This window comes from Ovis canadensis, chromosome 1, assembly GCF_042477335.2.
Source record: "Ovis canadensis isolate MfBH-ARS-UI-01 breed Bighorn chromosome 1, ARS-UI_OviCan_v2, whole genome shotgun sequence".
Lineage (NCBI taxonomy): Eukaryota > Metazoa > Chordata > Mammalia > Artiodactyla > Bovidae > Ovis > Ovis canadensis.
Window position 1 is genome coordinate 107373139 of NC_091245.1, and position 12005 is coordinate 107385143.

Consider the following 12005-nt stretch of genomic DNA (forward strand, 5'->3'; position numbering starts at 1 on the left):
TCTTATGTCTCCTGCAACGGCAGGAGGGTTCTTTACCACTAGCACCACCTGGGAAGCCCTAATCAAATCAAAACAAAACAAAAAGAAGCAATTCTCTTTTTATCTCTTCTAAGTTTGGAGGAATTATTCTTCTACAGAAGGGAAGAACTCATCTAACTCTGGAGATGAGCTACCTGGATTACTTACTAACAATTTAGTAACTTTCTTTAGATATTAGTTTCTTCATCCGTAAAATGGGAACGATACTGTGAGAGTATTTGTATTTGTCAGTGACAATGTAAAGCAATAATTCGGCGCTTGCTTTTTTATATTCGTTTTTTATTTTTAAAATTTTTGGCTGTGCTGAGACTCCGTTGCTGCATGCAGGCTATCTTTAGTTGTGGCGAGTGGGCGCTACTCTTCATTGCCGCGCACTGGTTTCTCATTGCAGGGGCTTCCGTAGTTGCAGCTCGCTGGCCCTAGAGCGCAACCTCTGTAGTTGTGGCACATAGACTTAACTGCCCTGTAGCATGTGGGATCTTCCCGACCAGAGATCGAACCTGTGTCCCCCGCATTGGCAGGCAGATTCTTAGCCACTGAACCACCAGGGAAGTCCAGGGACTTAACTTTTTAAAATTATTCACATTTGGGTCTGAGAACGGTTGACCAATACCTGCAAATCTTCTTACTTCTGGGCTTAAATTTGAGCCATGTGAGACCAAGAGTGAGACTATGTACAAAAGTCGAGTTAGATCCTACCAAGGCTGGCTTGAAGGAGAACAGAAGCAGGAATTTGAGAGAGCAAGCCTGAGGCCCGGGAGCATAAGAAGGGATGATAAAAATGAGGACTCGGGAACTCAAGGGATTTGCAGAGGTCAGAAACACTATTTTTTTTAATTTTTATTTGATTGAAGTAGAGTTGAGTTACAATGTTGTGTTTAATTTCTGCTGTACAGAAAAGTGACTCAGTTACACACATACGTACATTCTTTGTCATATTCTTTTCCATCATGGGTTATCACCGGCTGTTGAATATAGTTCCCTATGCTATACAGTAGGGCTTTGTTGTTTATCTGTCCTACATGTAAAGTTTGCATCTACTAATAACAAACTCCCAGTCCTTCCCTCCCCAACCCTCCTGCCCCCTGGCAACCACAGATCTCTTCTCTGTGTCCACGAGTCTACTTCTCTTCCATAGGTAAGTTCACATATGGTATTTGCCTTTCACTTTCTGACTTCACTTAGTCTGATAATCTCTGTGTTCATCCACGTTGCTGCAAATGGCATTATTTCATTCTTCCTATGGCTGGGTAGTATTCCATTGTATGTACGGAACACACCTTCACCTGTTCATCTGTAGATGGACATTTAGGTTGCTTCTATGTCTTGGCTATCGTGAACAGTGCTGCAGTGAACATTCTCAAATTACAGTTTTCTCTGGATATTTGCCCAGGAGTGGGATTGCTGGATCATTTGGCAACTCTATTTTTTGTTTTTTGAGGAATCTCCATAGTGTTTTCCGTAGTGGCTGCACCACAGAAATACAATTTAAATGGCCCACTTGGACTTTCCTGGTGGTCCAGTGGCTAAGACTCCTCACTCCCAGTGCAGGGGGCCCAGGTTCAATCCCTGCTCCAAGAACTCGATCCTACATGCTGCAGCTAAAGATCTTGAGTGCCACAGGGAAGACCGAGGATCCTGAGTGGCACAATTAAGACTCAGCACAGCCAAAAGAGAAGGCCCATCTGGATATAACCACGAAGTGACTGTGACAAACAGAATGGGTAGGTAACATGGTTGGTAATATGTAAAATATAAATCTTACAAAATGTAAATCTTGTTAATTCTTAGTAACCATGAAATAGCTTCTAGATATTTGTTTTTTTTTTGTTGTTCTCTGCACTTTCCATCATTTTATTTTACCCTCATCTACCTCTGAGATTGGAGAAAGAAATGGCCACCCACTCCAGTATTCTTGCCTGGGAAATCCCATGGTCAGAGGAACCTGGCAGGCTATAGTCCATGGGGTCCCTAAGAGCCAAGCACAACTTAGCAACTGAGCATGCGCCTCTAAGACAGGAGAGGTGTTAGCTCACTAGACTGAGCACTTCATAAGGTCAAGGCCTTCATAAGTTCATTTACTGAGTTGCTCAGACAGTTCTCTGTATCCTGAAGCCCTTCAGAAAAGCCCTACTCTGACCCCACCCCTGCCCACCCCACCTTAAGGATGGAGGTGGTTGACAAGCCTGAGCATCTGCCAGGTTGAGATGAGGACAAGACATCCCCACTGCAGTCTTCCAAGAACATCTTCACTTTTAATTTCTAGGTTCTGATCAGGACCAAAGTGGGCTTTGTGGGGTCTGCTTCTCAAGAGCCCCAAACCAAGGGGCTGGAGTGACGAACAGGGAACAGGGCTGGGCAGCCTGAGATGAGGCACGGTCAGGGCTCCACGTGGCATCTGAGGCGTGGTGGTGATGTCTTCCTATTCTCCACAGATATGGAAACAGGGCAAGATAGAAATATAGAGAGGGACACCCTCACTGTTTAGACAGACCCTAGCCTCACGAGGGGCCCCCATTCGTGAAGGGTGTGGGTAGTGCAAGGATGAGTGGATCTAATGAATCTCAGCTCTTTCCCATCTTGTTCTCTCCTTTTCTAACCCTTTCCTAACTTGAACCAACTGTTGTGACAATGAACATCATTCATAGCATTCCTTTCACTTGATAGAAGGCTGCTCCATCACCTTCACACCAGCCAGCCCCTTTGGTGTGGGGCCCATTTGACAGTTACAGAGACTGAAGCTCCAGGAGGTTGGCAGAGCCTCGTATGAAGTCGGCATCTGGAGAAGGATTCCTGATTCACGGTCCAGAGTTTTTCCAATTAGGCCACGTGGCCTCATGCCCCCTTCAGATTGGCAGGTTCCCCACAAGGGCAGGGACCACATCTTCCCCTTCCTTCCCACCCTTGACTCTAACCACAGTACAAACACTGTTCAGAGTACGCTGAGGTGTCCAGAGAGGAAAACATGTCTTTCCACAAGGCTGAGTCCCCCAGGTTCACCCCCAAAAACGTCCTGCAGTGCGGCCAGGATCCAGCCCCATAAAAGGCTTGAGCCTGGGTTAAAAAAAAAAGGGAGGCCTGGGGCTCCCAGGCAGGAGGACAAGGGTGAGAGCCGTCAGAGAAGGGGCACGAGACTGCCCTGCACCGTCTGCCAAAGACAGCGCTGCAGGGAGACAGGGAGGTGGGCAAGCGGTTGGGTGTGAATGTAAATTCTATTGGAAGGAGAGGGAAGCCCTGCCAGGCACACCTGGTCCCTCTCTGCTATGCCCCCTAAAGTACCATTTTGCCAACTCCTCCAGTCCTTCATGCAACAATCCCTAGAAAACTGGGCCCCTGCTTGCCATCACCAAAGATCCAGCAAGTTGGTCAGCTGAATGAGCCTGGAATGTGGGGGCTGAGCCTGGGGTGTCAGGGAAAGAGGCTCATCCAGGCTCATCCTGGATGATTCCACTTCATCCTGGTTGATAGGTAGTGAGAATAGCAAAGCCCTGTCCTCAGAAGATGCTAGAAAAGATGCCATCTCAAGCCTGAGAAATCTTACCCCATTCTTATCTCACAGTATCTTTCCGGGAGAACTGAGAATGAGCGTGACCTTGAGCAAACTAAACACAGTCTGGTTACTCAGGGGATATTTATTCCTGGTCTGTTCCTTTCTCATTCCATACTCAAAGGGTTCTTTGGCATCTATCACAGTTCTAACCCTCCCTCCTTGCCAAACTCAGCCTTTTACGAATTTATACACCAGAGACTTCCAAACCACGACTCAGAAGCGATGGGAGAAAGAAGGGAGCTGGAGAATAGGGGCGCAACCGCTGGCTGTGGAGCCTTTTTATGCTCCCTCTCTGCGGGAGGCTGTTTGTGTTGGGCTGAAGCCAGTCAGAGGCACGGGATCAGGGTGTCCTGGCAGAGGAGACAGGCAGCTATTTGTCTCTTCTCATCTGTCCCTTTCTCTGGGAAGAAGAGGGAAGAGTTTAGGAAGGGATGGAGGAATGAGATAAGACAATCAATCCAGTCCCTAAAGAGCATCATCCTGGTGGGCACCATGCTGCCATATATGGCCCCAGGGGAGACCGTGGAGCTGGAGGGGCTGATTCCGAAGGCTCAGGAAAGGAATGGAAGAGGAATCAGCTGGAGAAGCACAACATTCTAGGCTTGAGTCAACAACTGCATTGTGTGGTCTTGGACAAGTCACTTTCCCTTCCATCTGGTAAATGAGGACGATAATGATACCAAGGTCCCCTCCAGTTTTGAAAATGTAGGATTAGTCATTTGAAGACACTGATGTTGGGTGGCAGAGGAAAAAGAAGGCCAAGAGGCAATTCGAAGCTTGAAACTTTTCGAAATGGCTATTTACAGAGAGAGTGCTCCTTTGCATCGATAGCATACAAAAAAGAAATGGGCTATTCTGGGTGTTAGAGAGATTCTATATCTTGACCTGTACACTTATGGTCTGCACTTTGTTGTATGTAAATTCTATCTCTAGGTTTTTAAAATGAGCTTAAGCTCTAGTAGGAGTTTAGACTTCGGAAAGAACTTCCTAACAAGGGGAATTTTAGAGAATCTCTACTCGGGGAAGTTAAGGATCTCCCTTCTCTTGAGAGCTTCATCCATCTGCTGAAGGAGGAAGTGGGGGACTAGGGAACAGATAAAATGACCTCTCTGAGAGCTTTCCAAAGTCCTTCCATCCTCAGAAATTCCCAAGTCCTTCCCAGAGACAGAAAAATTTTCCTTACTCTCTAATTTCCATCCTCTCCTATTGCAACACTAACTAGTCACTCTGCCCTCCTTGGCGCCCAGCCACTTCCCTGGCCTTACCCCAAATCTCTTTCTAGACTTGAAGCTTGAGTATTAAGGCAGATCCCATTTCAACCTTCTCACCAACTTTCTCTCTCTCCCCATTTTCTTCTCCTTGGGGATGTCAGTTCCTGTTCTGAACCCGCCCCTACCCGGGCCCTTTTTCCGGTGGTGTGTGCCAGCCGGTCCTGCATCCCACATCCCCAGCTGTTGACATTTTGTTGCCATTACCCAGAGGATAAAGAAAGGGCCCCTGTTATCCAACAATAGGGGAAAAGAAGGAGACAATGGGAAATTGTGCTTCCGATGGGGAGGGGACAGAGAAGGAAAGGACAGACGGATGACAGACAGAGGGGCCTGGACAGAAGGGGTCAGGTTTCTTGAAGCAAGTGGAGGTCCTGGAAGTCTGGTTCCCACCTTGACAGCCTCTTCCCATAGGCAATGCGCACCCAGGCGCCGGAGGGCAGAGGTGAGGACTCTGTTGGGGGAGGGAGAGGGGTGCTGCTTAGAGGAGGATCATATAGAAAAGCAGAGGCAGCTGGAACGACACATAGATCTCTGAGCCTCATTTGTAATTCATCCCCCTGCCCAGCAGTCCAACATCCTTATACCCACCAATCAATCCATCCCTTCTCTGGTCCAAGAGCATCCATAAGAAACGGGGCACCCCACTGTCTGCAACATTTCAGGCAATTATTCTTGGGTTGCCTCCTTCACTCCATCCCTCTTCATGGGTTCTCGTTTCATTCTGTGTCTTCCCCCGGGCCCAGGGCAGTGAGTACCGCAGACCCAGTGCCCAGTCACAAAGCTGGACCCGAGTTACTTAATGTGGCTTAGTGGAATGATGAGTGGGGGAGTTTCTGGTACCTTGGTGTCTTTGAACTCAGGGCAGAAGCATTTCCTCAAAGGTGCAAAAGGAGAGACCGCACTGATCAGGGGCCCAAGTCCTGAGGCTGTTAAGTGCTTGGACCTCCCGGGACCCAGGCAGCTCCTTCACCTGGAAACTCTTTCTCCAGCAGGACCAAAAGCTGCCAATCACTGCACCCGCCATCTCTGTGAAGAGGCCCACTTCTAACAGGTCAGTGTCAAAGTATCTTACAGCATACTATTGATCAAAATGTTCATAAAATAATTATCAGAGAAATGACTTTGTATTGTATCTAAAAGTATCCCATAAAAATTTTGAATATTTCTAAGCTTTGTAAGTGAAAACAAAACAGGGAGTAGGCACTGGGGCAGTTGGCCACTCTCTCATTCTCTGTAAGGGACATGGAGAAGGCATGTGTGCGCCTGCTTTGAGACACAGAAATGCAGGCCAGTGACTAAGAGCTTGAACCTCAGCTCAAGCCTGGATTCAAGTCCCAGCAAACCCCTCCCCTTAACAGCTGTGTGACCTCATTCGAGAATCCTGACATGGGAGCTCCTTTGAGCATGTATAATTGGGATTCATAACCATTCCTAACTCATAGGGTTGCTAAGGGGAGTAAATATAAAAGTGTACTTGAAAAGTGCTTAGAGCAGTTTCAGGCACATTTAACTTGACTGTGTTGGTGCTGTCTGTGGTTGCTATGGATCCCTCAACTGACCTCAGTTCCCATTCTCTCTTACCAGTTCCCACTGTGTCAACCAGGTGTTTACCAGGTTGTCCTGTACAGGAGACATGTTCTCTCACCGACTTCCTTGTCGCAGATGTTTTTCTTAACCACTGGGAAGTCCTTTCTGCGCCTAACCTCTGTCTCCTGCTGCATACTCAGCTCTGACCTTCATCTGCAGGAAGATGGAGCTTGGCTCCTTAGCCTTCCGAGTCCTCCTCAAAGTTTCCTTCCTCTTGCCATGTCCCTGCTCTTCTTCCCAAAAGTCCTTCATGTGAGCTCATTCATTAACACACATATTTATTTAGCACCAACTGTGTGCCAGCAACTATGCTGGCAGTTGCAGATAACAACTAGCATATACATAGCACTTATCCATAGAATGCTTAAATAGATATCAGGACCTATTTAAGCATTTCATGTATGTTACTTCATCTGACTCCACAGCTACTCAGTGAGGTAGGTGTGCCACTATCCCCTGCATTTTACCGATGAGGACATTGAATCAGAGAGAGGTTAAGCAACTTGTTCAAAGGAAGTAGAGGAATTAGATCTTAAAAAGGGATAAAACTAGGTTAGGGGTCTTTAGTCCAATTATTTAAAAAAATGGCCAAGGTGATAAAGAATAGATAAGATAAAGAAGGGGGAAATCAACTACTGAACAGCTGTGTTCAAAATAATTTTTAGTAGCCTTATAATTTTATACTTTATAATTACTGGAGAGCTCACTGATGTAGTCTACATATGCATATGTATTTAACTTTTCAAATTCACACTGCTAATTTAGCTGCTAAGAGAAATACTTCTAAGGGAAAAAGTTCCGAGTCCGAAGCAGTGGGAACCCAGAGTGGCAGACCACAGTGCACTGCAGTGTGATGAGGGGGGAGAGAGGAAAGGCTCCCAGAGGGGGCGAGGCCCAAACTGATGGCCTGTGAGAAGGTGAGGGTGAACTCGGACTGTGCTGGAGCCAGAACGTGTCTGTGGCATAGTGCCGAGGGCACAGGTGGGGAGGGGTCGGGTAGGGGGGCAATGCTGGAGGTGCCCTGAGAGGCTGGATCACAGAGAGCCTTGGAAGTTGGGTTAGGACACTGGATTTGATCCTCCTTGTCAACAAGGAGTCACTGCTTTAAGCAGGAGAGTGACAAGATCATATTTACTCTGGCTTCAGATGGAGAATGGGTGTTGGGTGAAGACAGAGGCCAGAGGTGGCAATCCAGAAGGGAAGACTTGGGAAGCAGCACTTGTGCTGAAAAATGGATAGTAGAGGACCTGCTGACTGAAGGAACAAAAGAGGAAGAAGGACGGGCCCAGGAGGCCTGGGGGGCGGGAGGCGGGGAGGAGACTTTGTTACTGCCCCTTCCCCATCATCTTCCTTTGCTGACAATTTCAGCCCCTCTATCTGCCGCCATGGCTTCCAGCTGAACAGTCCCCTCTGAGGAATCCCGGTGGGAGTTCATCATCTCCCCACCCCATTTCCTTAGTGCTAAAGTGAAAGTGAAGTCGTGTGTCCGACCCTTCGAGACCCCATGGACTCCTCCGTCCATGGGATTTTTCAGGCAAGAGTACTGGAGTGGGTTGCCATTGCCTTCTCCAAGGAAGGAGAGTGCTAAGGAATGCCCAACCTTGTGCCCCACAGACTGGGCTGACTCCCATCATGCCAGGCAGGATCAGCCTCCCCACTCTCTGCCACTTCCTTCTCCCCTGGGCCTTCACCATCTTCCACAGAGCCCTGGGGAGCCAAGGTAAGACCTTAATTTGGCCCAGAATCTGAAGAACAGTGGTGGGGAAAGTGGGAAGGGTTGATGGAGGTCCTCAGGGACTGAGTCATTTCTGAGTGAGCAATGGAGAGAGGTTTGGTGGGGTCTGGGGAACGCTGGCTTTGGACAGGCACTTGGGGCAGTGGGGGTCAGGGGGTTCCTGCCACTGTGGCCCCCTCTGCTCAGCACCCAACCCTGGCCCCCACTACCTCCTGCCCCCCATCCACGAGGTCATTCACTCTCGTCGTGGGGCCACGACCACGCTGCCCTGCGTCCTGGGCGCCCCGCCTCCCAGCTACAAGGTGCGCTGGAGCAAAGTGGAGCCCGGGGAACTCCGGGAAACGCCCATCCTCATCACCAACGGACCGCACGCCCGGGGCTACGGGCCCCTGGGGGGGCGCGCCAGGATGCGAAGAGGGCATCGGCTGGACGCCTCCCTGGTCATCGCGGGCGTGCGCCTGGAAGACGAGGGCCGGTACCGCTGTGAGCTCATCAACGGCATCGAGGACGAGAGCTTGGCGCTGACCCTGCGCCTGGAGGGTGAGGCCCTTCGGCTGCTGCCGCTTGCCTCTCTGGCGGTGGTTCTGCCGTCTCGTCTCAGGCCTCCCGGGGCTCCTCTCCAGCCTCTCCTCCTCCCTGCTCCCGGAGCCCCCGGCCCTTTCTCCTAGGTTGCCCCGCCCTTCCTTCCCCCTCCTTCTGCGGGCCCTCTCCAGGCTGTCTGCCCCCGACTCCCAGGTGTGGTGTTTCCGTACCAGCCCAGCCGGGGCCGGTACCAGTTCAATTACTACGAGGCGAAGCAGGCGTGCGAGGAGCAGGACGGACGTCTGGCCACCTACGCCCAGCTGTACCAGGGTGAGTGGCCGAGCCCGGGTACCGCCCAGGCTCCCTCCGAGCTGTCGCCTGGACCCCAGTGGAGGCGAACTCCGGGTTTGGCTCCCGCCTGTGATGCGTTTAATCCCGCTACCCCCGTTCCTTCCCCCGCCATCTTCCGCCAGCGTGGACCGAGGGTCTGGACTGGTGCAACGCGGGCTGGCTGCTCGAGGGCTCCGTGCGTTACCCTGTCCTCACGGCGCGCGCGCCCTGCGGTGGCCGAGGTCGGCCCGGGATCCGCAGCTACGGGCCCCGCGACCGGAAGCGCGACCGCTACGACGCCTTCTGCTTCACCTCCGCGCTGTCAGGTAAGGGGGCGGGGCGAGCCATCCTCCGCGTCGGGAGCGGCCGGGGCCTGACCTGCACCGGACGGAGGATCCGAGCTGAAATGAGGCGGGGGGCGGGGCGAGCGGGGCCCGCTCTCGGGCCTCCGGAATGCGGCGGGGAAGGCAGAAGGCTAGAGGCCTGAGGTTACAGGCCGACGCCCTTGAAGGCCTCGCCTCTCCGGCACTCTGCCCACCCAGCCTCCAGCCTGTCTTTTGCAACCTCACCTGCACCCCCAGTCTCTAGACTCCCACTCCTGCTCCCCAGGCTCGGACCCACCGATCCACACCTGCCCCTCTCCCCCACCCCGACTCTGCCCCCCGGGAGTCTGAATTCCGCCACGCCCCGGCCGGCCCTGCCCTCGGTCAGTCGGTGACCTGCTTCGGTTCCCAGGTCACGTGTTCTTCGTGCCCGGGCGGCTGACGCTGTCTGAAGCCCACGCGGCCTGCCGGCGGCGCGGGGCCGTGGTGGCCAAGGTCGGGCACCTCTATGCCGCCTGGAAGTTCTCCGGGCTGGACCAATGCGACGGCGGCTGGCTGGCGGACGGCAGCGTGCGCTTCCCCATCACGACGCCTCGGCCGCGCTGCGGGGGCCTCCCGGATCCCGGAGTGCGCAGCTTCGGCTTCCCCAGACCCCAGCAGGCGGCCTATGGGACCTACTGCTACTCCGAATAGGGGCCCTCCGCACCCCTTCCTGGAGAAGGAAATGGCAACCCACTCCGGTGTTCTTGCTTGGAGAATCCCGGGGACGGGGGAGCCGGGTGGGCTGCCGTCTATGGGGTCACACAGAGTCGGACACGACTGAAGTGACTTAGCAGCAGCAGCAGCAGCACCCCTCCAGCGCGCGCGACAAAGCCTGGGAGCCGTGGCGGGGGTCTTTCGCCACTTTCCCGAGAGCCTCCCCTTCCATCGGACGAGGAGCAGCTCCTCCTGACCAGCCTTCTCGACCGAAGGCTGCGGGCCGAGGATCCCGGCTGGCCCGGCGTCGGGGAGGGGAAGTGGTGGCGACCCGGGTGGTAGTGCGCAGCTACGAACCTCTGACCCGAGGCGGTTCGCGCCCCCCGACCCCGCAGCAGACGATGCAGCCACGGCTAGGTGACGGGAGAGGCGTCCAAGGGGCATTAACTGACTTCTATCCGGCAATAAAATAACCTGAGGACTTCTTGTGTTGGGTGAAGCTGTCAGCGAGGCGTGGGGCTTGGGGGCGCGGGGGTTGAGGGGGATCGCGTTGGATCCAGCGTGCTGAGCCAACGCCTCGGAATACAGAGGAAAAGGAGGGGCTACTGCCCCGAGGGATGAGGCTGCAAGAGAGTCGGGATTTCGAGGTGCTGTGCTGTGCTCATTCGCTTCAGTCGTCTCCGACTCTTTGCGACCCCATGATTTGTAGCCTGCCAGTCTCCTCTGTCCACGGGATTTTCCGGACAAGAATACAAGAGTGGGTTGCCATTTCCTCCTCCAGAGGATCTTCCCGACCCAGGAATGGAACCCGTGGCTCCTGCTTCTTCTGCACTGCAGGCAGATTCTTTACCCTGGAGCCACCTACTGGAAGGAGGAGAGGGCACCAAAAGGCCTTAGGAGAGTTGGACACACCGTGGGCGGCCTGGCCTTGGATAGAATTCAGGGTGATGTTGTGCCAGGCACCACGCGGGGGCGCCACACCCCTACCTAAGGTTACTGGCTAGGCGCGCTCCAAAGCCCCAGGCCTAGCCCCTGGGCACCACAGAACAGAGGGTGGCCCTAAATATATTTCAAAATGTGTTTGTATCCTGCCAGTCAGTCTCCCAGAAGAGTTCTCATGACTACTATTAAAGGCAGGAAAGTCACTCCGTTGTTACAACTGACAGGAAATAAACTCGGAGGAGGAGGTGGCAAGCTGACACAATAAGGTCCTCAGAGGGCTAATACTTCAGGGGGTTGTGCATTTGGCTTAGCGTTTACCACCGCCATGGCCGCCAGGGCAAAAGGGGTAACTGAACTGGGAACACAACATCAGGCTAAAAGAAACATACCTGTAACTCAAGAGACAAACTCCAATATCATTAATTCATTTTCATTAATGTATATTATATGTATTTATTTACTTATTTCTGTTTAGGCAATCTTTTCTTTTTGGGCTGTGCCACAGTTCCCCCACCATCCAGGCAGTGAACAGTGGGGAGCCTTAACTACTGGACTGTTAGGAAATTCCCTGTTCTAGCAATCTAACTATACCACAAAAAGCCTGGGCTGGAGAATAATCATGACTGGAGCAAAGAGTAGAACTTTCTTTTCTTTTTTTTTTTTTTGAGTATGAATTTTCAATGATGCTTGATCCATGTTGTAAAATGGCTTTCCAAGAGGATTCTTGCAATCATTGATAAAGAGAATTGATCCCATGGGACTTTATATAAGGGACAAAGAATGATTGAATGAATATCATCTTCAATTGTCATATAGCAAATGAAATATTTGTGACAGTTCCTAAGCTTTGATTTTCTCATCTTGGTCATGGGATAATAATAACTGCCTCCTGAATTTGTTGTGAGCAGTAATTGAGACAATGCGTGGACTGGGTAGTACATGCCTGATACACATAAGAAGCACTCAGTAAGTGGTACCTTTAATAATTAATGAGTAATAATGATGGTAAC

The 12005-nt window shown here is 51.7% G+C and overlaps 1 protein-coding gene across 3 annotated transcripts in view; it reads left to right on the plus strand.

Annotated features, from left to right (window-relative positions):
* The window catches only part of HAPLN2 (hyaluronan and proteoglycan link protein 2), a 22513-nt gene extending 11976 nt beyond the window's left edge, over nt 1-10537 (plus strand). The window contains exons 2-8 of one of the 3 annotated variants that reach the window (XM_069576840.1): nt 1586-1763; nt 5850-5911; nt 8062-8167; nt 8369-8722; nt 8918-9034; nt 9178-9360; nt 9770-10537. In XM_069576840.1, coding sequence (XP_069432941.1) covers nt 8080-8167; nt 8369-8722; nt 8918-9034; nt 9178-9360; nt 9770-10050 — 1023 coding nt within the window. In that variant the 5' untranslated portion in view covers nt 1586-1763; nt 5850-5911; nt 8062-8079 and the 3' untranslated portion in view covers nt 10051-10537. Of the gene's footprint in view, nt 1-1585; nt 1764-5193; nt 5303-5849; nt 5912-8061; nt 8168-8368; nt 8723-8917; nt 9035-9177; nt 9361-9769 lie in introns of those variants that run through there. The other 2 variants (XM_069576850.1, XM_069576859.1) reach the window with 2 other exon arrangements.
* Nucleotides 10538-12005: the final 1468 nt, after the last annotated feature.